Raw genomic sequence first — 26,579 nt, forward strand, 5'->3', positions numbered from 1 at the left:
CAGTGCGGTTCCAGCCTGCTTTGATTTTCCACTGCAGTGGGGTCGGCTCGGTAAGGGTGTTGCCCGGGTTTGGAGAGCGACAGTGACGCAAAACCAAAGAGATGCTTATTTACTGTTCAAACGGTGCACATCCTGGTTTACTACATGCTAATTTCGGCTTGCTCGTCTGTGAAAATCACCGTGTTATGTTGGCATCAAATGGTAGCAGAATCAGAATCGACTTGCAGAAATTTGCATTACAAATCCATTCTGTTCGCCTGTGGTATTGTACTTCTTTTATTTGGAGGCTGGAAATGTTCAGGTTCTGAGTTATCGGGGATGCATCAATACATCTCAATGTCCAATGCAACAATGAATAATATATAGAATACCCTATGCCCTTGTTTCCTTCAGATAATGGATAGTGACGCAAATCACCAGTTTCTTCTTGTCTCCATGCATTTCGACCAATTAGATGATGGTGACACATCCAGCTCTCCGTAGTCACTCTTTCAGCCCTGCTGGTAAGCTAGGTCAGGTCAGCACGGGTACGGCTCAGTTCTTGATGCCAGTAGACACACACACTCGTAAAATGTAGGGACGACAGAAAGCTTAGCAGTATGTCTATTGGCTGTGGGAAGAATGTAGCATAATATGGAAAGAAAATGCAAATTCTACATATACACGGAGCAGGAGCCAGATTCAAACCTGCAACCCTGGGGATGGTGGGCAACGGTGCTAAGCAAGACCCATTGCCACACACTGTGTAGCTTAGTATTTTTATTTGTTATAGCTAATTTCTTTTTTCAGGCAGGTTACCCTGGTAAACTACTGAGTCCATCCATCCATCTGTGTTCTGACTGCTTATCCTGGGCAGGGTCACAGAACTAATTCTCTTTATCCATTTGGTGAATTTGCAGTTCATCCTGAAGGTACCTTAGGTCTGACCCATTTCTGTAACTTTCCTGCCCGTTCCTGGCACTGATTCCAGAACAGCTTGCCCTCAGGGGTGACACACCAACTTGCCCAGAACATACGGGGAGTTATTTTTGAAAAGGGTGTCGTAGTAGATTTTCGTACCCTGACTGATGGTAAGGAAACGGACCTGGGGAGATGTAGGGCCTGGTGCACTGCCCTATTAAGGAGGCCGGCGACCTCGTGATGGGTGGCTGGGGGTTTTACAGTCAAATGGTGCAGCAGCCTTTATTCATTTGAAAAAAATGGGAGAGCAGCTGACATTCTGGGCCAGCATAATGGTCAGAGGGCAGCTCTGCTGCCTCACACTTCAAGGGCTGGCGGCTCAAATCCTGTCCCCTCTCTCCATGTGAAGTTTGCATGTTCTCTCCATGTTACGCAAGTTTCTTCCAGGGCCTTGCATGCAGTGTGATATGATGACCCTTAACTGTTTACTGCATTCCCTGTGATGGCCTGGCATCCTGTCCAGGGTGCCCACCTGCCTTGTGCCCTCCGCATGGCTCCCTGTCCTGGATAAGCCATTTGGAGATAGATTGATGGGCAATCTGTGTCAGACAAACCACCCCGGGTTTGCTGTTGTTTTGGGAGTCAGGATGACCCCCCCCCCCCCCCCAAGGAATGACTCGCCCCATGTTGCCTCCCTGCTCCTGCATTCATGATTGACAGGAGCAGGGTCTCATGGGATCAACCTCGTCCATCGAAGACCAACCTGCCCTCTAAGCAGAGGGGTCTCAGTGCACTTGGGGGGGGGGGGGGGGGGTCACCACTTCCCAGCTGTTATTTTAAAATCCACATTAACTTAGTCCACCAAAGGCCTTTATTCAAACAGACTCCCACATACCTGAATATTTAGTCACATTCGTGTTGAGTCCCCCGCCATCGTCAGCACAATGGCCGAAGCACGGAGTCACCAGGAGGGCGTGGCCACCAGACCAAGCCTTTAAATGCCCCAGACACAGAAACAAAATAACATGCCACTCGGTCATGTGACGTGCGCACAGTGAGCAAGTAAATCCTAGGAAATGGTATAAAGAGATACGCCGAACGCACTTCCACTCTGCACTGATATTCAGTACTGCAGTTACATGATGACCAAACCTGGCAGGCAGCAGAGATGCTATTAACCAGTCAATCCTCAGACAATAGGTGACAGAATAGAGGTATACCTGTCAGTCTTACAGCATGTGAGTTTGCAGCACAGTGGCTCAGTCCCGAAGGCTCATATTAGCCAATGACATATTTTTAATGGGTGAATGACAGGGGAGGGGCACACCGGGGGCCAAACAGTTTTCAGGTGGGGCCAGTGCCCCTGAGGCCCCGCCCCTGTACACACCCCCGCTACAGTGCGCGTTCCTGTACATCGAGCTGTTCCTCTTCACTCCCTATGCTGACTAGGATACACCCTCCACGATCCCGTCCAGGATGGGATGGATGAATAGACATGCCACTTTCAACACAACCTCCTTGATCGGTTTCAGCCGCTCAATTTGCCCTCAACGTACAAATATACAAAGTATATATATAAAATATGACCGGCATGAATGCTTGGGCTCACAGTAAAAACTGCCCCCCCTTCCCAACATTAACTTAGTTGCGGATAGGGATGGCTAGGCTCTCCCACAATGCAACTAATCCTTCACCCAGGAAGCCACAGAATCCAGAAACACTCCCTGGCTACAGGCACCGCAGTGCTGGCTCTTCCGGGTCAGACGTGACCCAGCTAGCTTGTCTTCCCATTATATCTTTTCAAACTGTATTAAGGGGGAAATGCAAAAGCATACCATTTGGCAGCTTGGCTTATTGATGAATTCCTCCTAATGTCCCCCATCTGACCCCCACCCGCCCCATCCACCAATCCACAAACTGACATGTATATCTGCGGCCAGACAGGATGTTCCCTGTTCCCCCCCCCCCCTTATTATATGGCCTGGTGATTTATGGTCAGACTCACATCCTTGTGAGAAGAAGGGAGGCTCGTCTCACCCCCACTGACCACAGGGGTCGGACCCCAGGACTATCACTCCCTCCCAGAGACTCTGTCAACCGAACATCAGCAGTAATAGCCACATGTGAAAAAGCTATGAATAAGGAGAAAAAAGACTCAGCAAAAGATCCTTCTTGGGAAATGTTGATAAATATCGGTTTTGGGTCCTTTGGCGCCGCCTTGAAGTCCGTGGGGTTAGCATTAACAGACCGGATATTTGTACGGTTCTGATCTGGAGATCGCCTGACACGGCACCACGGGGAGGTCAGTAGATGGACTCTTGTGTGCAAATAGTATCACCCCCCCCCTTCTTGGCTGCAGCACTGCACTCCTGCTAAGAGGGTTTACCACCCGAGAAGGAAGAAAAACGCTGTGCATACTAAACTCGGCTCCGACCCCGCAACCCCCCCACAGTGGCTCGCACACCCCAGGGGCAGCAGCCTGACTCAGGTGAGCCTGCCAAAGGACAAACGTGCTCCTGCTCACCAGCCTGTCGCTTTCAGTCCCAGCTCTCAGAAGCAATTTTATGGCTTTCGCTGGATGCTCACCCAGATGTAATCCGCTGTGAACTACCAAGGCATTGAAAAAAACCCACTTCTGCAAGGCCGTCAAATCTTACCGTGTCACCGGCCGATTCTGAGCCATTCACTATGACCTTATTTCTTGAGTTACCTTACAGGGAACCACTGCGCTATTTCCAGGCTCTCGCCGTCAACAGATATTTTGATTGTCCCGACTCAGGGCTTTACATACATATTTCACTGCGGAGGACTCTGCATTTTTCTGTCTCTTTTTCAGACACAGATTTTATGGGTTTACCCTGGGAAAGCTTGCTTCAGCATTTCTTCAGCATTTCTCCTGGATACAGAAGAGGTTCTCCAGCTTACCAGTGTTGTATTTTCTTCGCTTTATTGTATCTTTACAAAACAACAAGACTACCAAAAAGTTAGTCAACGGAGCAGATCATTTTGGTGTTTTTTTTTTTTTTGAACGAGGCGCGTTGCCACACGGCTTCAGGGGTGCTCCATCGCGTAACGGCTCAAACGAGCCACCCTGAGCCGCTGCCGAAGGTCGTCTCTGAAGAAAGTTAAACAAAAATGAAAACAAAAACGAACGTGATAAAAAAAAAAAACATTCTTGTCGGACCATGACAACAAGGATCCATGGACGAAGAGAACAGGCAGAAGCATCCACAGTGACATGGGGGGAGATGGGAGGTGCTGGCTGGCTGGTTGTTGACACCAATTGTGCTTCACATTTTGTGTTTCTCTATTACAACAACAGCGCAATAGTATTTATGCTTTTCAATGGTATACATCTCTACGAGGTTGGCACATTCAAACAATAACTTTATAATATTGGACCTTTTTCATTTTTCCCTTTGTTATAAATACAATATATTTTCTGTCTTTCCCCACATCCATAGCCCACATAAAAACCTTACAGAGAAACCTATTTACACATGGAGTTGAGAGGTCAGAGGCACGAAACCCAGAATCATAAATAATAATAGCTATAAAAAACATCATGTCAGTCATTTGAATCCAACAAGGCGGACAGTCGTCCTGTACACTTCTCTTGCTTTCAAAGATTTTCATCAGTGGACGGAGGTCAGGAGTTCGGATATAAAACTGGAGGCATTGCTGACAGGTCGCATGGAGGATGGAATAGAGCTGTCTTCCATTTATCTTATTTCCTGTAAACAAACAAACATAATCAAGTCAGAAAAGCTGACAGTGGGTAAGGTGGATGCAGGCACTTTTCATAATCGATTTACAAATGATTGTGTAGAACATTCCAGCACAATGATGAAACAAAAGATACCACGGTAACAATTACAGTGATGTAACTGGCATTGTAAACAAAGAAAATACAGAAAGCTGCCGTTATTAACCTCTTGTTCAAATACTAAAGACTGAATTGTTCTACCAGGAACACTAATTTGATCATGTATCTGTTCATCCATCCACCTTCAAACTGCTTGGTCAGGATCATGGTATCAGTTTTATTAATGACAGTTAATCTCTGATTTAAATTAATTTCAGCACCCTTTAGTCACAAAGCATTTAAGAAGTTCAAAGGATAATTTGCGGCGGGTGACGATCGGGCCGGGGGGGGCTAGAAGCTGAGGGGTCAAACTGGATTTGACATGTGAACCTCCCCCAGGGGACACCGGGGTCTCCGGATCAGTGGCCGGGTCGGGTTCTGTCGCGGCTGACAGGCATCGTGTCAAGCGGAGTGTGTGGGGCGGGGCTTAAGCCAGCTGCGCAGTGTAGGGGCAGCCGCGCTCCGAGGGCTCCCCGCTGGGGAAACACCCATTCAGGGAAAGATAAAGTTAACTACCGTGACAGGAAGGGGGTAACCCGAATCCCCCTCCTCACCCAAAGAAACTGAACTTCTTTGTGTGAGCCGCCTTTTAAGGTCCCACTCTGAAATCCGAGAAGGCCAACGACATCAGAGGGATATGGGCCGTCTGGGAGGAGGTGTGTGGGGAGGGTGACCCCTGGGCAAGAAGCTGCTACGTCCACTGAGCGGAATTTAACCCTGAGGAAGCCCGCTCGCCCCCCCCAATCCCCTTGATCACCCCCCCATGCCAGCTGGTGGGAAAGCCGAAGGGAAGGTCCAGTTACCTGCAAAATCTCACTGATCTTAATACGGTCGCTTAACTCGGTGCAAAGCTCCTTCTTCCGTGCGTCCCGGGAATCTCAATGATCTAACGTAACCCATCCCCTCCCCGCCGGCTTTGGTATCAGAGTAAGTGAAGCATTCTGCTCTGCTTTCCACTCATTTCCACGCTTAGGCGAAGCCATGGCCTTGCATTGGGCCCCCGATGACCGACTTCCATCTAGCCTGCAGTAAAAACGCGCCCTTCACTTCGCTCTGTGCACCAGTGCACTTTACAGGACACTCGCGGACCAATTATCAGTGTAACTATAAAATCTCGACATAAAAGCTGGCCCTCGCCAGCCAGACACGGGCTGCGAGATAAAACTGGGCATTACATTACTGAAGAGGCTTTCCACAGGTGCGCGCCATTATCTCCGATGCTCGGTGCCCCACACTGTTTCCACTGAGTAATATCTATTCACCATGCCGATGTGTTTGGCTGTCATGGGTCCCTTGCCGCTATCATCCTGTAGCACCGGCTACCCACCCGCCAGCGGAGGATGTAGCGAGTGAGAATGCAGGGCGGACCTCTGCCGCTCTCATATTGCCATGAAATCACGTAAATGCTTCCTCTCAGGTCACTGGGCGCAACTCACTATTTGCAGTATGAGATTTGGAGGTTGACAGGGGAGATGCTCGACACGTGCAAAACGAATGTGGACGTGAGCCAAATGTGCACGTGAAATGAATGCTAATCTGGAGGAAATGTACATGGAATATGAATGTGGTACAACTATTAATCTGAGCCAAATATGAATATAAACCGGATGCAAATGTGAACTGCATTCAAATGTGAATTCAATGCAACTATGAGACTAAATTCAGATCAGAAGCAAACATCTGAAATCTGAAATAACTGTGAATGTGAATTGGCTGTGGACCAAATGTGGATGCAAACCAAATGCTAATGTGAACTGAACGCAAACCAAATGCGAATGGAACCAAGTGTAAAGGTGAACCAACTGTGAACCAAAAATAAATTGAACGTGAAGGTGACCGAAATGTGAATGTGAATCGAATATGAACTGAATGGAAATGTGAGTCAAACATGAACCAAATACTAATGTGAGCTCAACACCGAAGGCAAACATGAACCTCTCTACCTATTTAACCAACTCAGAGCAAGTTCTCAGAGCAAATCTCAGTTCTATTCACGTTCGCTTCACAATTGCACAACAATGGGCTAAGCAAGGACACTTGCTTTAAGTCAGCGGGAATCTGTCACCGAGAGCTTATTATCAAAAATTGAATCGTAGGTGTTGGAGTTGGAACAAAAATGCACATAAATGTAGCTTCGTGGATGTACAACAACAATGACATAAATATAGCAAACAATGGGGATTTTCCTTCAATTTTTGGAAATCCAGATTGTAAGAGGTGGTTGACAATTATCCTGAGCCAGAGGACCAGATCCATCACTGTGGTGCTTAGAAGATGAAAGATCACTCACCTCACTTCGTTTCCTGCTTGACCCCAGCCCACGTGACCCCGTGGATCCCCTCGATGATGAACTTCCTGTTGTGGAGCAGTTGCTTGACACTTGTCCCCTTGTGAGAAAGCTGGGTTTATTGTACGGGAAGATGTCCTCGTCTGCCAAGAGACATTCAGAGGAACCCGTCAGGACACCGGCGCTAACGGGACTAACGATGACCTAGAAACTAACCAGATCAAAACCCAACCGATACATCAAACTAGATTATCTCTAATCCCCGCCTGCTTGTATGCATGAACGACCTTAGCTGTTTGTTGATGCAGTTCCCTTGTGTGTGTGTGTGTGTGTGTGTGTGTGTTTGCATGTGCATTTGTTTAATGATGCAGCTCGATTTTTCATTTTTTTTCCAAAGTGACCTACAGGGATCAGTGAATTAGACAGGACAATCCGACACAACAAAGCAGCTGCTTTCTGATGTGCTAAAAATAAAAAAAAGTGTCACACAGTAAGACTTTGGGGGGGGGGGGGGCATGGATGTCTCTATGTGGGGCTGGGCAAACTTAGATGGCATTCACTCCTCCTATGCTTCCTGTGGTCCTGAAACGCAGGGCACAGGCCAGACTGTGATGCCGAGGTTGTGCTTTCATATCCAGAGCAGATTCTAGGATTTTTAAGGGTGGGGGAGCATAACAGGGACCTTAGAGAGGGGCCAAATTTATCATTAGCCAATTACATGATTTTAATTGGTCACTGGCAGGGGAGGGGGCACTCCAGGGCCCAATCAGCTTTCAGCTGGGGCTAGTACACCTGTGGCTCTGCCCATGTATATGGTCCTGTCAGTAATCCCTTTCCCCATTCCACTCTACTGACACCACTATTGTTAAACAAGTTACATTGAAGTTAAACAAGAAGCAAGCTTAGGGAAGCACTACTGAGACTAACTATTCCAGTGTATTACTAGGACAGTACTGAAGACAGTACTGAACTCCTGACCTGGGACTTCATCTTTAGACAGTAAAAGAAAAGAGCCATTCCAGGTTTCTTCTGTCTTAACAGCTCTCATCAGCTTCTGTCACTGCAGTATGATGCTGGTCCCCATGACAACAACGGACGTCCCCATGACAACAATGGAACTAAAACTCAGTTTGTGTGAATGTTTTTGTGTGTGTGTGTGTGGTTGTGAGATGTGCGAATGAGCATAACTCCATCCGTGGCACGCTTACCTTCCTTGCGCCGCTGTCCTGCACCCCTCCTGTAGGGGGTGCTGTGCTCTCCTCTCCGCTCCATGGAAGAGGCCGAGCCCCCGTCTCTATCCAGTGACGTCCCTCTGCACTCTGTGGCTTCTTCTGTAGGGGGTGGCTCGGGGGGCGGGGGCAAATCTGTGGGCACATGGTGGGTTTAAGTTTACGTTTCTTCAGAAAAGACCTTCGACGGTGGCTCAGGGAGACTCATCTGACCAATTACGCGATGGAGCACAACTGAAACTGCGTGGCAAGGTGCCTCGTTCAAATCTGTGGGCACGTGGCGAAGGGAGCCAAATGCGATCAGGACTAAACCAGCGGCGGTCTCACCTCCTTGATTCAGCTCTCTCCTGTACTGGCTACTCTTGGATGATTTCTTCTTGCCTCGGGATTTCTGTCCGGGGGGGGTGTGCATGCTGTCTGCTGGGGAGAGGTGGGCTCGGCCTACAGGGCAACAAGAAACACCATTTTTTTTCAGTATCTGTGGGTCACAGTGAAGAACCACATCACCTACAAAAGACTGATAGATTCCTTAAAAGCTGAGGGATTTGCCAACAGTTATATCATCATGTTTATATACGAATGCAGAGGTACTTCACCTTGGAATAAAAACTGAATTTACTGCATTGGTGGGCACAAAATATTAAGTTCAATCCCTAGATGCAAATGTAAATCCATTCAACTATCTTCCAACCATTCATCTCAGAGAGGGTATCAGCCAGGCCTGAAGCTGGTCCCAACAGAAACCCTAAAGAGGATGCCAGTCCATCACAGGGAAAAGGCCCTCACACAATCACACTGTATGGACAATTTGAAGATGCCAATGAGCCAAACTTCAAGTCTTTGGAGTACAAGGGGAAGCTCAGGCAAACAGAAGAACAGGAAAACACAGGAAGAAGAGAGTCGAACCCGCAACCCAGGAGGTCTAAGGGAAACAGCACTACTCACTGAGCCACCATGCCATCCCAGAAATATAGAATTAATTGCTTTATATAACATCATGTAGTAATTCTAAATAGAACTATAGAAGTTTATTGACATGTACGCATCTCATAAGTAGGCAAAATTCAAGCGTTTAGGCGATGAACAGGCTTGAATGTCATGCAAATGTCATGATGAGCCAAAGTTTAGGCGCCCCCAGGAGACACTCACCTGCCCCCGTATTGCTAACATTCTCCGAGCTCTGTGCTGCCCCTTGGCTGGGGTCTCGGCGGTGTCCAGTGCGGACCGGCGTTGCCACTTTCGGGGCCCTCGTGACCGGCTGAGAGGTTGGGGTTGGACTGGTTCAGAGACGGGCTGGGGGCCCGTGGTACTGGGATTGGTCCGCAAGGCAGGCGCCTGTCGAGAACAGGGTTGGGAGAAACTTCAAAACTCGCCATGGAAACGCACAGCCGTTTGGAGGTAAGGTGCACCAGCCCAAAGCTGCATGTTTGGACCCCCGGAGGGTTTCGCTGCATCGCTATAATGGTACCGCTTGAATGGTAAAGATGCTAAACTGCACAGATAACGGAGGCACGGAGAAAGAAGAGTATTGATGTTTTTACCGTAAAAAAAAAAAAGCCTTGATTTTTTTTATGAAGCACGAATTCCAGAGAGTCGCCACAGGCGTCGGTTAGTCAGCTGGCCGGGATGTGGCCGCAAAACAAGCCAAACTGCGGCGAGCAACACGAAACAAAGACAGGGAGGGCCGGCGCTCACCACTGCTGTTACTGCTATCGGATCCCTGCTTCACAAAAAACCGTAGGCGTGTCGTTTAGATTTTCCCCTCACGCTCGGGGCTGCCACGCCACGCTTAAGAAGAGAGATCACACAGCACCCCCCTCCCACCCTGGCAGCGGGCTTGGAGTCCGCGGGAGTCGCATCCTGAAAAATACTGGCTTGATGCATCCATTGGTGTGCATCCAGCGTAGCCCGGGGGCCTGAAAGCGAGGCCCTACAGTCTGCATGCTGCAGTCTGCTTAGGTAGGTCCTGTCCCCCCCCCCGGCAAAAAACAAAGTGAGGGGGCTTTCTTATATTCTGACTGAGAAAGAAACAAAAGCTACTCTCAGTTGCTAGAGCCGATGCTAAAGTTAGCGCTTTGTGCTTGAGGTTCCATTTACGGTTACTGTGGGTGGATGAGGTGAGGTATGTGGATGAGGTGAGGTATGTGGAAGGGGTGAACTGTAGGTTGTCACCGAAATGAGGAAGGTAAGGTGCAGCTGGGGCGGTGGTGGGGGGGGAGACCCTGCTCTCTTACCGTGTCAGCTGGGGCATTTCGAGGTGGTGCAGACGTGGTATGTCCTCGCTGGGGCGTCCCTCCTCACGGGGCGACGGGGTGAGTGTGGCCGTGGACTGGTGGCTGTATGAGGTTGTGGGGGATGAGGCCTCCCCCCGAGGAGGTGGGAGCGGGCCATCCTCCATGGAGCCGTCCATCAGGTAGGTCCTCTCCGGCAGAGGAGGGCACCAGTCCTCTTCTTCAGAGCTGTAAGGCAGGGCTGCTTTAGGGGTTAAGGTTCCCCCACACTGCTGCAACACCAGGCACCTCCACCGCAAGTTAATCAAGCTAAATGGCCAACTCAGCATCCCATAAACTGCACGGGGCTCCAGAGAACGAGAAACACCAACTCTGATGGCAGAGAGAATTAAAAGCCCTGTCCGAAATGCCCCACTGCTGAAGTATTGTTTGCCAGAAACGTCTCGATGCCCCTGTGTTTTGTTGTTCCATAATGAGGAGCAATTATGCAGGACACACAAATAAAGAATTAAGCTTCAAGCTTTACCAGAAACAAATCTGACGGGATTGTTTTCCGAATGACTGAACTGAAAATGCAAAAGAACTAACAGGAGCGAGGTGGGTGAGCTCAGCCTGACTCTTGCTGGGCTTTTTCGATAGATCGCTCACTCTGACAGCCCCAGGGCTGGGTCCCGGTGAAGCCAAATAGAGTCTGGTGAGTCACGTGTACCACAGAAATAAAGGTGATAGCACCTATTTAACATAAAGTGGGGGACGGGGGCATAGGCAGGCTGGTCAATTGTCCCATTTTCTGGTCTACCAGTTTCCACCATTTGCAACCTTATTAGACAGAAAGCCCGGAGCACAGATATATATGCGTAATAACATGTTTTCTAAAGATGCCATCATGCGCCAAGGAGATAAAACGCAGGTATTAAAAGTAGGAGGAAAACACAGCCCAGACAGACTCACGCTTGGATCCGGAGTTTCCAAAAATGCTGATGACATTCTTCACGTTAATATTCCCATTGCAGGGCCTGACTCGCCCATGAATATTTGAGGAACATTCCTGCTCCTTAAAATGGAATTTGGGGTGTTTTACTCAAGCGCACCAGACAAAGGCAAAAGGGGAAACCCGGCACTGATGACAGAGCGACACGGGACTCCTATCTGGGCTACATCGGGAACCCGAGAACGTCACTCGGGGCTAGTAATGGGACTCGCCGGTCCGATGGCGAAACTGCGCTATCGCCAGGCTGAACGGCGACTTTGTTCTCACCCTGTTGATGGAATATGAGAAAGAGCAGAGGTAGGGCTAGGAGTCAGGTACAGCGTCGCGGAGGAGAACCGGTCATCGCTCTGCCTGTCCTGGATATCTGCACCATCTACCTGTCAGTGGCCGCTGCGAGCATGGGTCTATCATTCCCATCCTGCCAGATTCTCGCTGGCGGCATATTCGAGGCAGCAGCGACGTGTAAACCTGATCTCCCCTGTGTCAACCTTGTGCGCTAATCCCATGGTTTTTTTCCCCAAGCTCTCTGTCACAGGAGCGAATGCCCCCGTGACAGACTCATTCCTGTCAGTTTTGACCAGTAACGTGAAACCAAAGGGAAGATGAAAGATGTATTCATTAAGCCAGTCACCCCCCCCCCAACCCCAAACCCCAAGGCGTGTGGTATTCACCGGGGCAAATCTCAGGTCTCCTAAATGAAATTCCCAGAGACATGTCAGGGAAAATCAGAGTAACATTTGGGTGTGGGGGACATGGTGTACATTGACTGTACAGCAAAAACAACACAAAGTACTTGCGGAAACAGAAGGTCTGGTGAATTTACTGTGCTTGACAACCGGATCATCGTGGCCCACCTGAACCCCTCTGTATTCCTCAGAACTTTCCCATGAGAGGAACCATCACCAGTAAAGCACTGGAGGCACATACCACAAGTCCTCTTCATCAGCATCTCTGTCTGCTTCCTCCATGCACTCCTCCAGCTCTCCGCTTGACGGGGGTGGGGGTAGTGCCTCCGCCCAATTCAGGGAGGGAGTCTTCACAGGCTTCCCCATCGACTTTTGCTTTTGCTTCACTGCAGAACCACAATATGGCCCCCGTCATTTCCGAAATGGCCAAAATAAGATCAGCAACATCAATCCTGTTGGTTTATACCAAGAATGTTGGCACACAACAAACCTGATAGTAAGAAAAGCAATTGGGCTTACCATTCTCTGTCCTTGAGCGGTCTGGCTGGGCATACTGAGCTCCAGAGGGCCCTGGCTGGATCATCCAGTGGTTGGTCTCCTGGTCTGGGCTGCAGGGCGCTTGGCCAGAGTAAGGCATGACAGGGGTGCTGGCGTAAGGGGTGGTGTGCTGGGAGTAGGGTGCATTGAAATTGCGCAAGTCCTCACTGGTTGGGTCAATGGTACTGTAAATGGGGCCTTCAGTGGAACTTGTACCATACTTCTCTGTCTGACTGAGGTAATTGGAGATGCCCGCCTCTGAGGATGATAAAGGCAAGGGTTGACCAAACGAACAGCTGCAGAGGTTCTCCATATCAGAAACACTAATCAAGAACGTCACAGAGGACCCACCATTGTAATATCTCTCGGTAGAGTCATGCTTTGATGTGCAGCAGTTCACAGAGTCTTTGCCATTGTGGACGAGGTTAGTTGTGGGCCAAGAGTCAGCCAGCCAAGGATAGTTTCCCATGTTGTTGCTCAGCATTCCCGGCCTAGTGGCCAGGGTACAACAAGTGGTATCAATTTGACCCAGTCAATCAATGTTTCTTCCAAGCTTCTTGCCCTAAACCCAAGCTTGGCCCGGTGACTCTTACCTTCCATTGAGTCCCGATGCCTCTCCGTGTGGAAATCCTACTGCAAGAAAGGTAAAATATTGCCGTGAACCTTTTTTTTTTGCACATGCCAATACGGAAGGTACAGCTTTGGGGTGGGGGGCATACCTGCAGGGGTGTAGGCGAAGGAGGCCGTGTAGTGGCTCAGCTCCTTCCTCTTCTTACGGCGGCAGTAGATCCACACGCTGAAGCCCATGAGGATGACCCAGCAGGCACCACCGATGCCCGCGATGAAGGCCGGCTGCTTGACCACGTCGGTGATCTGCTCCGCCAGGCTGACGTTCTCATCCGGCTCAGCTGGCACCGAGGGCTGTTCGGCCGGCAGCTCTGGGGAGGTGGGGGAGAGACTGGAAGTCAGGGAACTTGCTGACGGTATGACAAAACTTTTGGCTTCCGTTGGCTGTTTACAGCCCCATCGCCACCGCCTAATCTCCACCTGTGCATCCCGGTTTTAAATCCTCATTTGGGATCAACAACCTCCTCCTGCTGGCCAAAAAAGGAGGGTCCCAGCCAAAGGATGCACAAGGCACTACTTTCACAAATGCTTCCACTCTAGGCCAGACAGCTACACCGGGTCTAAAGGCTACTTCCCAATGCAATCATTCTATGTTCATGTTCAACATATATTTTACTCAGTGAAGTGTGTCTCATGTACATTTAATGAGGCTTCAAGAAAACCCTGGGGTTTTATGAACACAAGGATGAGACCAGCATAATAAAGTATTCTTTGTTAAAGCCCTCCAGTGGGTGATCTAATAGTCTAGGCAGCTGTGGGAGAGGACAGGACTCACTGATGAGGACGGACACGGGCTGACTGTGAGCCCCCACTCCCGCACTGGTAACAGCTGCTACCTCCACCTGGTACAGGACACCAGGGAGCAGCCCCTTCAAGACCGTGGACAGGATGGTGCCATCCACTGTCTTATTGATGTGGTACCGTGCCTGGGTGTCGTTGCCTAAGCACCACACCTGTGGGACACATGGAGTAAGACCTGATTATTTCACCCCTCTGGCTTCCAATAATTTGAGCCATTCTTTTATAAGCAGCCACCCAAACGGCTGGAAGACTTGCCTTGTATTCCTGGATGACTCCATTCTGGGACTCGGCGGGGGGAGGTTCCCATGAGACACTGATGCTGGAGCTGTTGCTCACTTTTACTGTCACCACGGCGACAGCTCGAGGGGGAGCACTTGGGACTGGAAAGATAGAAACGTGACAGTATTATTATTGCCTTATTATACTTCTGCGAGAAGAAGAGGACCCTATTTTCCTTGTAAAGGCATGATGACTCTTTGACAGAGATTCAGTCCTAGAAATCTGATTCTTATTTCAGCGAAGGACCTCACCTTCCTCAGGCGTACGGACCAGCAGCAGCCGGCTGTCCATCCCCTGGAACTCGTCGAAATACGGCCGAATCTTGATCTCGTACTCCGTGCCCCTGCGCAGGTCAGCTATGACAGCACTGCGCTCCGGAGCAGCTTTCACGTCCTGCACGAGCCAAACACCACCTTTGGGCCGGTACAGCAGCCGGTAGCCCTGAATGAACTGGGACTGGCGGTCCACCTGAGGATGGGGAAGGCAGCAAGGTTCAGAAGCAGATGCAATATACGTTTTTGAGAAAGCAGGTTCACGGTTCCTGGAGAAATTGGGGATTAAGGGCCTTGTTCAAGGGCCCAGTGGTGACATCGCTCAGCCATATTTGAACCAGCAACCGTCCAATTGTAGTCAGAGTGTCCCAACCTGCTGAGCCACACATATTTAGCACAAATCGCTGCAAAAATATTACTCTTCATTGGCTACTCATGACCAATTTAAATATATATGAATACATAAACAGCCAGTATGTGGTGGCTTTCAAGCACGACTGATACGCTGCTTACTGACACGACCCCATACCCAGTACTCACCGTCCAGGTGACCTGGACGCTGGAGGCATTGAGCACCACCGGATCCTGCAGCTGCACCGCCACTTCACCCAGCTCCCTCTGCACCTGCCGGTGGTCCACTCCCTGCCCCGTGGGACTCACGTCTGCACAAAGCCGGGGTGTCAGAGCTGTGCTTGCCCCCGACAGGGACAAGCTACACATTCTACAGGGAAGGCCACTCTTTAGCACAGTCGAGACAGACACCCCCTCTCCCACATGCCTACAGACAAGCCCCGCATCTCTCAAACCTTGCGTGCGGACGGGCTCTGAGATGGGGCTGGGGTCACTGAGGCCATATGCGTTGACCGCACGCACGATGAACAGGTAGATGGTGTTGGGGTACAGGCCGCTGACCGTGTGCTTCTCCAGCTTCACCAGATCCGCCACCGTCTGCCAGGTGCTGCCTGCCGATTGGCTGTGCCGGAGAGACCGCATTTTATCGCTACTTCACGTTTGGGACAACTGGCTTATGAGAAAACTGCAGGGGTGCCCTCCATATCAAAGACTATTAAACTGTAAAATTGATAGCCCCTTTTTTCCCCCCCGTCTTATGTTCAAATATTCAGGACCTGCCAGCTTAGAGCTATTACCATTTAACGTTCAGCTGAGCAATGCCCAGCCTCGCCAGGATGGGGTCTCTGATTACATCAGACGTGCAGGCGATGCCGATGCTATTTTTAGCCCCCTGTATGTGCGTGTGTGTTTGTATTTCCTGCTTTTTTATTATTATTTGGCTTGTGAATCAGGCAAACCCGGTAAGCAATGCCAGCTGTCAGTTCAAACACACCACCGGAAGTATCCACCTCGTCCAAGCGGCTGGCGTGAAGGTCCAGTGACTCACATTCCCATTCGCGATAAACAACGAAAAGACGCACGGGTGAAAATGTTCGCTAGGAGCAAGAGCTGGTTTTGGGGAATGTTTATTTTTTCTCCTGGCTCAGTCTTGTTTAGTGCCTCCATCACGTTTGCACAGTGCAATTTTTATCTTCTCCACCCTACCTCCCCCCCCCCCCCCCCCCCCCCAACGGTGACTGAAGCAGCAGAAGGGGGCTACTTTACAGCCCAGGCTTAGGGAATTAGGCTGCGGCAATAAACGACAGCGCTAGCTGTAAATATCCCTCTCGGGTGTGCGTAGGGGCCATAAATCCAAGGTCACTTTGCCGTTCGGCTCCGAGGATGGGAACGTCTCCGGGAACGTGTCATGTGGGGGGGGGGGGGGCGACTCGATTCAAGGAGGCCGGTGCCATAATAAATCCCACCCCTTTCCTAATGAGGTGCCAGAGCGTGACCCCCGCGACCTCCGCTGCCTTGCTCACTCCGCACCAAGGGGCGTGTGGTTGTAAACACGGCATTAACCCCCCCAGCTGTACACATAAAGAATCGATTTTGGAGGAGCAGGCCGAGCACTAACTGCTGCCGAACTTGGGGTGCGGAGAGGAGGGGGATCGATGAGATGGAATCTCGACTGACTGCGACGACCCCCTTTTGAAACGGTTCCGACCCGCCTGCACCCAGACCCCCCCTCACAACCCACCAGTCTGGCGTATGAAGAGCTTGTCACACAGCCCGTCGCCGGCCGATCTGAGTCTGCTTAATGAAGGATGGGAATTAATTGCCTCTGTGCTTTTCATCTTAACGCGCCTCATACGGAGCTGCAGAGTAGGTAGCCCGAGCTCTTTGATGGCGTAAATACAGGCTTCACACCTCCTGCAGGCTGAGGGCAGCGTGAGTCAGAAGCAGATGAGGGTGGTGGTGAGGGGATGGGGGAGGGGGGGTGGCACGGGAGTTTTGGTCCATCGCTCTAAAATGTCGCCTCAGATATGCCGATAAACGTGTGTGTGTCATTGGCTGTGCAGGGCCTCGCTCTATGTTTGATTTGCTTACGTCCTTCTTTGGTACCTAAATATTGGATGGTACATACATGTTATGTCGCTTGTTCAGTTAGTTTCAGCATTTGACTGAAAACAAGCTGGACTGTCAGCATAGATAGGAGTCTGGTTTATGGAGAGCCTTGGGGGTGGGACGGTAACGCGTGTGAGCGTGTGAATCGGCCGTACCTGAAGGCCTCGATGATGTAGGAGGTGACGGCGGCTCCCCCTTCGTGCGGGTTGGGCTGCCACGTCAGTGTCACGCTGTTCCGGGTTACGTCGGTGACCACGGGCTTCTGTGGCGGTCCGGGCAGCTGGATGGGCTCCGAGGCCCTGGGGACGGCAGGGGCCCCTCTCTCTATGGAACAGAACACAGAAGGTCACACAGAGGTCATCCTCTGAAGAGAAAGCATGACCCCGAAGATCAGGTGCACGAACGGACGGCAGAGCGCAAATTATACTGTCAAAAACCCCGTCACCCATCGGCGTGGCAACACATGCCGCGTGTGCCAACAGCACTGCGCCGCAACCGGGCTGCCGGCTGTCACATGACCAGATGGAGTGACACAGAGTGACACGTGGCACCTTTAACCGCCCATGGGCTGCTCCATTCCTGCCATACATGCACCTCAGTGTGAATCCTGGCCTCCGACCGCTGAGACCACTTTCGCTCTTTCATATTATTACAGCCAAGAGTGAACAGAGAATTCAGTATCTCACGCTGTATTGTGCTAAATCCCATCAAAAAAAAAGAAATGCTTAAAAAAAACGCCGCCATATAATTCCAGTACTGCCGCATAGTGCCTCCGTATTACCATAAAAATGAAGCCTTCTCCGGTACCTTTCACTGTGAGGATTCCACTCCAGTTTGTCTCGCCGCTCGAGCTGGAAGCGACGCAGGTGTAGGCCCCGGAATCTGTTTCCTAGCAACAAAAAAGGACCCAATAAACCAGTGCGGCGATGTATAGAGGCTTGACAATTTGACGCCTCACTCCCAGCCAGCACAGATAATTTTCTTCTGGTTAAACGGCATTTTTTTTCCCATTCTGCCTGTTTTAGACACGATGCATTCGTTCGGGCAGCGTAAGATCGTTTGCAGGATTGTAAATTTCTTACAATCTCCATCCGGGGACGCTTGCATAAACTGTGAATGCTTTCCCGGGGGAGGCAGACAGACTCCTATGTGTCTATGCTCTGCACCTTCTGTAATAGTTATCATTTGTAGTTCAATATTCTGTAATAAAATGCATTATTATGGGTTGTCAAGTGCCCAAGCCATTTCTCGCCTGGTTGCAACAAAAGGGCAACCATCTCCTGCTTGTTTACAGACCGCCCCCGCTACCTTTGAAAGGGCACTTTCGCTTCCACTCCCAGTACACTTTGGCCCGTGAGAGAGCTCATGCCAAGAAGCCTTCCATTGAACAGGGGGGGCATGCCGAGAATAGCTGACCAGCGTTTTGGACATGTAAGTTGGCCATTTTCCAGCATTTGGGCTAGCTACCGATGCTCGAGATGAAGAAGATGATGGGGCTGCACCACCTATAGCTCAGAGATACGTTTCTGTAACTTTCCACAGCGGCAGCAGGATTGTGGCTGGTGTTGAGATGCGCACAAAGTTCCCTTCTCTGCTGACCGAGTGCCAGCAGAACAGCCCAGCACTCAGAGAACCAAACCTGGTATTTTTGAGAAGATTTAGCTTTGTGCCTTGGGTCACGATTCAAGGACATACACCTAATAATTATAAGCTTTCAGGTCTGCTCGACAACACCTTGTTTCCATGACAACATCTTGCAACATTTTTAGGCAATTTATTTATTTTAACCACTAAGAAAACTGTAAGAGAAGAGGCATGGAATTTGTTCCCTTAGCGATTTTCTACTCAAGATGAAAACGATTATCTTATTGGCAGGCTCTCAGTAGCCAATCCCATCGCACCGTTCTACGAAAAAAGGCCCCAGTAGTTGCCTCTGACTGCTGATTTTTAAGTGCCAAAGCACAAGTCATGAACAGATTGTCTGGATTCTCCAATCCAATGATGTCTTACAGTCACCACCAAACGAAGGCCCCCCAGGACCGGATTGGTGCATTCCAGGCATTTGCACCACTGACACAGTGCTACTCAGGTTTCTGAAACAGATTTATAGGAATGACTGTGGGTTCGGGCCAGAATAAAGCGACCCACAGCAAATCCTTCACGTTTCAGAGATTATCACTGAATCGCTTTTAGGTTCTGTGTATAACGGAATATACAGGAATCCAACTGTGGCGAATCAATCTGCGGTATTGCCTTTGCAGTCAAGCACCTTCTGTTGCCCAAAAGAACTTTCTAGAAAGGTTCTCTAAAGAAGCAATGACTCAGGCGTATAGATTACCATAGAGCCAATGAGTGGGGGGTACAGCAGACGAACACGGCCTGCCGGCCCTCTCTTGCCACCACAATGAAAATTTAATTAAAGTTTCTGGGACCGTTAATCACTCACAGCCACAATCAATTAGCTGATCCGCTACGTGGTCATTGCCATACTGTGACCTCAGGTTCTCTGGTTCCCAAGAGCGGAATGTCATTAAAGCTACGCAAGCGAGGGCTAACGACTGCCGCCTCGTCACTCTCATCGCGCCGTGTGCCCGTCCTGGCGCTTTTAATCCTCGATGTCGCCCTCCGAGATTGAGTTAACCGCCATGACGTCTACGGAGGAGATATTAATAACTGCCTGCCAATTAATGTCACGCTGCTTCACGGCACAGGCCTGTCACAGCCTGTCCGGGAATAATGTATGGTCTGTAAAAGCAAGGGTGGCAATTTGAATAAAATGTCAACCTCTCTGTTTCCTGCGTTTGACAGTGTTACAGCATTTTCTTAGGAGGCAAAGAAGATTGAAGGAGCCCCATGTTAGTGGGTGTTAGTGCTGTTTCATAATGAGGGGGGCTCCCAATAGAGAAGGCAGGTATAAACATCTCTGCTATCTCTCTGCTTTGAATGCTTCTTAGGAAAAATCCTGTAATAATCACAAATACTCAATGGCGGCTCCTAGGGGACAGTACCTGCAGTGCCGCGATCTGTAAGGTGCCATTCTCCATCAGGCTGATGCGGGCATCATTACCCAGGATCCTTTGCCCATCCTTCTCCCATTGGATGCTGGGTAAGGGGTTGCCCATCACGTGACAGTGAAGCTGTGCCGTGGCTCCCAGGGACAGAGTCTGATTGGCCGGGCCTTGCCGGATGATTGGAGGGATGCGGTCTGACGGCGCTGGAGTAGGGAGAGACATGCATGTTCATTGAGAAAGACAGTGGGGGAGTGAGGGGGTGTAATCTGTCCAAAATCCATTTGGATCCTACTCGTCTCGCTAGTAGTGATGTGGATTAATTACATTGGATTGGACAAACTTTATTGACCCCAGGGAGGACATTCTGGTGCATACAGCAGAAAATACAGACCAACATACGTAAACTGTAAAACAGACAAGGTACAAAGACAGATAAATGAAGATAGATAAAAAGAAAACATGAAAAGAGAATTCCTGCCTTCAGGATATTAGTAGGTGACCAGCTACGTGGAACTTGAGACCAACACAGCCCCCAACATCCGTGAAATCCCCTGATCCAAGCCTCGACGGACCCTCCTCAGATCGATGCTGCCAGGGCAGCTTTTAGACATGCTGGGCGTCTGGCCTGACGATTAGCCGTGAGTGAAAAAGCTAATTAAGGAGGTTTGGGGAGGGGATTAATTGATTACTCAAAGATCTGTCATGGCTTTAGAAGGTCTTAAGAAATATCTGCGAGGGCCTGGTTTTAGCGTGCCCTTTAACCCCTCTGGTACTTCTGCGGACGCTGATATCCCCAAAGCCTCAGACAGATCCGTTCCTCTGCCATCCGGCATGTTTACTTTGGCATTTAAAGCATCAGTTGATCATGTCTTTGCTCGAAGGCCTAATACGGCCAGAATGTTAAATTATGTATGTTTTACTAGGCCAGGAGTGAAGTACCCCTTCTCCATTGATTAAGTACGAGCGAATAGCTCATTAATAAGTTACACGTATTATTTCAATATTTAAAGCAACGCTCATATTTTAAGTCTTCAGTGGGAGCGCATGCCTGGAAAATGGGATCAGTTATGTTTTCCACTCCCCCAAAGTGACCACAAGCCCAGTAAAAAAAATAAAAAATCGCACAGTAGATAAAGGGGGATTAAGCTTGATCCGTTTCGGAACGAGCCTCACGAGCTCAGCAGAAGCCAGATCTGCCCCGGAGCCATAGAACCGAAGATGCCTGGCTGGCTGAGGTTCTAGGCACAGGTGCTGAAGCGATGGTCCGGGAGGAAGACGGGTCACCGGCCCGCTCGGTCAGCCCCAGCTCACAGGGTCATGTCTGACAGGCTGTTTATCAGGCCCTTCCCTCAGGCCAAAGAGCCTTTCGCATAGCGGAGGCCAGCCGGCATGTGTGTCAAGTGTCTGAAGTCCGCGAGACGCATGAACCTTTGAAAGAAGTTCAACAGCGTCATGTTCCACCCCAACTGCTTCTCTTTCGGACAACTCCTTCACTCCCCTATAAAACTATGGACTCTAATACTGTATTACTTTGATTCGCTACACCCTAATACTGTATTACTTTAATGCCCTAAACTCGAAACACTGAAAAGCTGCATTAAACCGTAATACTGCACTCCGCTCCAGTTTAGGCCAAAAAACCTGCCCCAAGGCTCGGCAGAAATGCAAACTCTGGCTCTGAGAGCCCAATGGAGAGGCAGCTGGCGTAAGTGGGGGCCACAACTACTAAGCTCGAAAGCGGAGCCCTACTGCTGAAAGAGCGTGGGGGGGGGGGGGGGAGTTTGCTTGGTTGGCGAAATACGATTACAAGCCTTCCGAGGTCCCGCGGCGAGTGAAGCGAAAATTAAAAATTTACCAAACGATATAGAATCTGGCTTTGATTGCACGTGATGCCCCCCCCCCCCAATGCCATGAGGCACGGCGCAGATGGATAAACAGTTTATCCAGTTACCGGGGAGCATGACGGGGGAGGCATATGTTCGGGGGCTTATTTGCATAGCGCGATTCCGACTTGTCCTTCTTGATTACGTCTCATGAGTCTCCCACCGCTCGCTGGTTTCGGGGAGGGAGAAATTTTAATTTGGATGGGTTTGAAAGGGTTTTGCGTTTATTCTGTGCTAAAATGTGAGCCCTGGTTCACGGGGGAGGGGAGGCGGACTCAGCAGTCTGTCAAAATAAGCCCCCCTGGTCCAAAAAAAAAAAAACTAAAATTTTGTCTTCAAATTAAACCAACTTGATGTAATTTATCAGATGGGGCTCAAGGGGGGACATGCTATCGTCTCGAGGTCTCCAGGTTTAAATCTTGGCTTTGGGGCTAAGGCGGCATGTAGAAGGTACCGAGATGCCAACCTCTGGCCCAGTGGCATGGAGTCCTGCTGCTTTATGCAAGCGACTCTTTGTAGGCAGGCTCTGATTGGGCCAATTGGTCATGGCCCACAACTGATGGCCCTAATCAAGTTGTCAATGGGCAATCAGCGGAAGGGGAAGGAGGGGCAAAACCCTGTGACAGTGGGCTCCAACAGAGAAACATCTCCCCCCCCACCACCAACCGAACCTCGCCACACCAAAACTGACCGTTCTCCACCTCCAGCAAGGCCTTGGTCAGGATGCTGCCGGCCACACTTATAGCCTGGCAAATGTAGTACCCGGAATCCTCGGAACGCACGTCGGCGATGGTCAGCTCGCCGCTCAGGGAGACGGAGAAGCGGCCAGACTGTGAAGGGGGCTGGCTGGGGAAGAGTAGGATCTGGAGGAAGAGCGGGAGGGAAAAAAAAGTGGTTAGTCATCAGACCCGTATCAGCTTACTGAGCCTTTGCTGTTACAACCTGGATGCGATTCAAGCAGCTCCTCACAAAGATGCGACAGCGGTTGTAGGATCTGCACGTACGAAGCGTTACGACGAGCTGCACTGCAAGTAAAAACACGCTTCATCCTGACACGCCGTTCAATCTCGCAGTACGTTAACGCAGAATCAGCCGGGGGGGGGGGCATCTGTGGAGCGAACAATGTAATCAGAGTTCCGTCTATCGCGGCTGATCACCCGCTTTTGACATGTCACACTCAGGGGGGAGGTCTGTGCTCCTCCATCGCCTCAGAAAGATAGGAACAGACGCCTCTTCATCGCTGCAGAGTGGAGGGCTACTTGCTAGGGGCTCACATCTGTCAAAATCTGTCTCAGCACGGCCACAGAACAGCGCATAATGTTCCGCATCCGCTGTGGAAGATACAGGAGATCATCTTCAACCCTGCTCCCTTATCGACTGACCAGTTACGCCACAAGGAGACAGGCTGTGTGGGGGGGTGGGGGGGTATGAGTACGCATCTGAGTCGGGGGGCAGCTTCCTTTTCTAAGGGGTTGAAACTGAATCATCGTCGGGCCAGGAGGTCATGCTAAGGTCAGTCGATTGCCTTAAAAATAAAACATCGGGGGGGCTTCAGATGTCTACTGGAGAAAAAACAAGAAGACAGCAGTCTGGAATTCATTTGGTGGTTCACGACCCGTCGTACGCAGCCCGCTGTCACCCAAGGCCATCCAGGAGAACACTGGTATGAATCCCCAGAGGAATTGGCACTAAATAGTACCTTTTATATTTTTATCCATCGTCTGTCAGGGAGGTTTTATCCAGAGGTAGTGAGCTTCTGCAGGGGCAAGCTATGTTATCTGGAACCCAGAGAGTTCCTGAGGGACACCCCCCCCCAATCCCACTCTCTCCCTGCTCCTGTGGGCCACATGCCTCCACACCCTCCCAACATGCCTGTTACCACACGCGTCCGCTTTGCCTTTCAGGAACCATGGCCAATCACGAATCCGCTTTGCCTTTCAGGAGCCGCAGCCAATCACGGGTCCGCTTTGCCTTTCAGGAGCCACAGCCAATCACGAATCCGCTTTGCCTTTCAGGAGCCGCAGCCAATCACGGGTCCGCTTTGCCTTTCAGGAGCCACAGCTAATCACGAATCCGCTTTGCCTTTCAGGAGCCGCGGCCAATCACGCGTCCGCTTTGCCTTTCAGGAGCCACAGCCAATCACGCATCCGCTTTGCCTTTCAGGAGCCGCAGCCAATCACGGGTCCGCTTTGCCTTTCAGGAGCCGCAGCCAATCACGGGTCCGCTTTGCCTTTCAGGAGCTGCGGCCAATCACGCGTCCGCTTTGCCTTTCAGGAGCCACGGCCAATCACGCGTCCGCTTTGCCTTTCAGGAACCATGGCCAAGCACGCGTCCGCTTTGCCTTTCAGGAACCATGGCCAATCACGCATCCGCTTTGCCTTTCAGGAGCCGCGGCCAATCACGCGTCCGCTTTGCATCTCAGGAACCATGGCCAATCACGCATCCGCTTTGCCTTTCAGGAGCCGCAGCCAATCCTGCGTCCATTTGCCTTTCGCGAGCTGCAGCCAATCATGCGTCTGCTTTGCCTTTCAGGAGCCGCAGCCAATCATGCGTCTGCTTTACCTTTCAGGAGCCGCAGCCAATCATGCGTCTGCTTTACCTTTCAGGAGCCGCAGCCAATCACTAGTTTGTTTTGCATTTCAGGAGCTGTAGCCAATCACAAGTCCACCTTGCCTTTCAAGAGCTGCGGCCAATTACGTGTCCAATTTGGCTTTCAGGAGCCGCGGCCAATCACAAGGCCGCTTTGCCTTTCAGGAGCCATGGCCAATCGCGGGTCCCGTTTGCCTTACAGGAGCCACGGCCAATCACAAGGCCTTTTTTTCTGAGCTCTGGACTCAGAGTTCCGTGGAGGACAGTGTCAAAAATTAACGAGTGCAAAGGGTAAAATGTCCCAGAAAATCTCAGAATGCCCCTAAAAGCAGCGACTGAGGGGCCAAGTTTTTAAAAATATATATTTATCAGTTTAGGCAAATATTCTAATCCTACATTAAGGCATCAGTTCATTTTTGTTCATTTCATTTAATTTTCATTTCCGTCTCATACTCATACAAACAGTGCTGTTTATCACAGTACATACGTACATTTCTTTATGTAACATGTAAATGTAACTACGTAGTACTATGTAACTCTGTTACAATACAAATTTAATTTTTTAAATAATATATGCATTAATTACTTATTTTACCCCCCAAATTTTGTAAATGTCCCCATTTTTAGACAGTGAGGGGGAAAGCAACCCCCCCTCTCAAATATGTTTTTTTTTTATTTCCTACACTGGTGGAGCTTCAGCTATGTTGTGAACAAAAGATCCAAAGGATCCAATCTCCTTCCTTCAAACTATCACGTCAACCCACCCAAACTCCCACAATTCACTGCGGTAGACGAGTGGCACTTACGTGTTTTCTGAAAAGAAAACTCAAGGACTGTTTTACTGTTGATGTGTGTGCATGCGTGAGCGTGTGATCGCCAGGGCAGATCGACAGAGCCGCTACAAAATACTTGGCACTTCATCGTCGGTAAGTCGCTCACTAAACCGTCAGCCAGAAACTGTCCAAGCATCGCTGCTCCTACCTGAGTGCCCTCCTTTTGCCAGAAGACGGCCGGCGGCGGGTTGCCCTTGGTGCCGCAGAGGAAGGTGACGCTGCGTCCGGGGGCAGAGATCTGGTCCCGGGGACGGATGACGATCTGGGGGGGTACTGGCGAGAGGGAGACAGATGAGCATCCGGCGTACGCCTCTCCGTTTAACGGCGCTATTTATGACTCTGACATTTCGGAACACCCACCATGCAACATTAAGCGTGAATGTAGGTTAGACTGATGCGATGTGTCTTTCAATAGAGTAGGTGGAAGAGGAGGAGGAGGGTATAATTAAAACAAACACAAGTGTGTGACTGAGATTTCGATGCATTTATGATCATGTGAACAGAGGATGGAAACAAAGTGATGGAGAGGTGAAAATGAGGGTCGCTGGCATTCAAGGTCAAGCCCCGCCCTCCCACAGAAGCTAACCAATCACATGGGCCGACAGACCTTAATCCCTTGCGTTTAACCTTCCTCTTAGGCGTCATTATGTGTGGGGTGACAGAGGTCCGTATTGCACAAAAGGCCGGGTCACTGCTTGGCTCGGCATCAAGACCCTTGGTGGGGGGGGGGGGGGGTTTAGGGACTCTGTGTGAGGCCGTTAGCCCTCCAGGTTGTGGGGGCCACAATGTGGCCTTATGTCCCCTTCCACAATGGCGGAGCACTACTGATAAGACCTGGGGGGAGGGGGAGGTTTGAAATGAGCCTCACCAGCACCTCTGACCTCTGCCGGCTAATTGATTTATCATCCTCTATCCTCCCCTGCCACTGTCTCGCTCTGCCATGTAATTCAAACGAGAGCACGGCCAGGCTTCAACACACACCTAACCCCCCACTTCGATGATTTTGTGCTGCATCCCAATGCCAACCCCTCCCCGAAAACTGTGTCTTAAATCACTGCTGGCTTCCGCGCACCGAGCGGAATGTAATCACGGGACGTT

The 26,579-nt window shown here is 50.3% G+C and overlaps 2 protein-coding genes across 2 annotated transcripts in view; one reads left to right on the forward strand and one right to left on the reverse strand.

Annotated features, from left to right (window-relative positions):
• The window catches only part of mmp9 (matrix metallopeptidase 9), a 278,561-nt gene that overhangs the window by 33,559 nt on the left and 218,423 nt on the right, over positions 1–26,579 (forward strand). The gene's annotated exons all lie outside the window — the stretch shown is intronic.
• Positions 3,907–26,579, reverse strand: part of robo3 (roundabout, axon guidance receptor, homolog 3 (Drosophila)) — a 63,224-nt gene continuing 40,551 nt past the window's right edge. The window contains 22 exon segments of the mRNA XM_049017722.1: positions 3,907–4,634; positions 7,056–7,195; positions 8,261–8,416; positions 8,609–8,722; positions 9,431–9,515; positions 9,517–9,616; positions 10,516–10,740; positions 12,431–12,575; positions 12,709–12,984; positions 13,078–13,217; positions 13,320–13,359; positions 13,446–13,664; positions 14,129–14,306; positions 14,410–14,534; positions 14,685–14,901; positions 15,246–15,367; positions 15,512–15,678; positions 17,321–17,489; positions 17,973–18,054; positions 20,174–20,379; positions 22,751–22,922; positions 25,630–25,754. Of these exon segments, the coding sequence (XP_048873679.1) occupies positions 4,623–4,634; positions 7,056–7,195; positions 8,261–8,416; positions 8,609–8,722; positions 9,431–9,515; positions 9,517–9,616; positions 10,516–10,740; positions 12,431–12,575; positions 12,709–12,984; positions 13,078–13,217; positions 13,320–13,359; positions 13,446–13,664; positions 14,129–14,306; positions 14,410–14,534; positions 14,685–14,901; positions 15,246–15,367; positions 15,512–15,678; positions 17,321–17,489; positions 17,973–18,054; positions 20,174–20,379; positions 22,751–22,922; positions 25,630–25,754 (3,215 nt within the window). The 3' untranslated portion in view covers positions 3,907–4,622.

The sequence above is a fragment of the Brienomyrus brachyistius genome, chromosome 6, assembly GCF_023856365.1.
Source record: "Brienomyrus brachyistius isolate T26 chromosome 6, BBRACH_0.4, whole genome shotgun sequence".
In the NCBI taxonomy this organism is placed as follows: Eukaryota; Metazoa; Chordata; class Actinopteri; order Osteoglossiformes; family Mormyridae; genus Brienomyrus; species Brienomyrus brachyistius.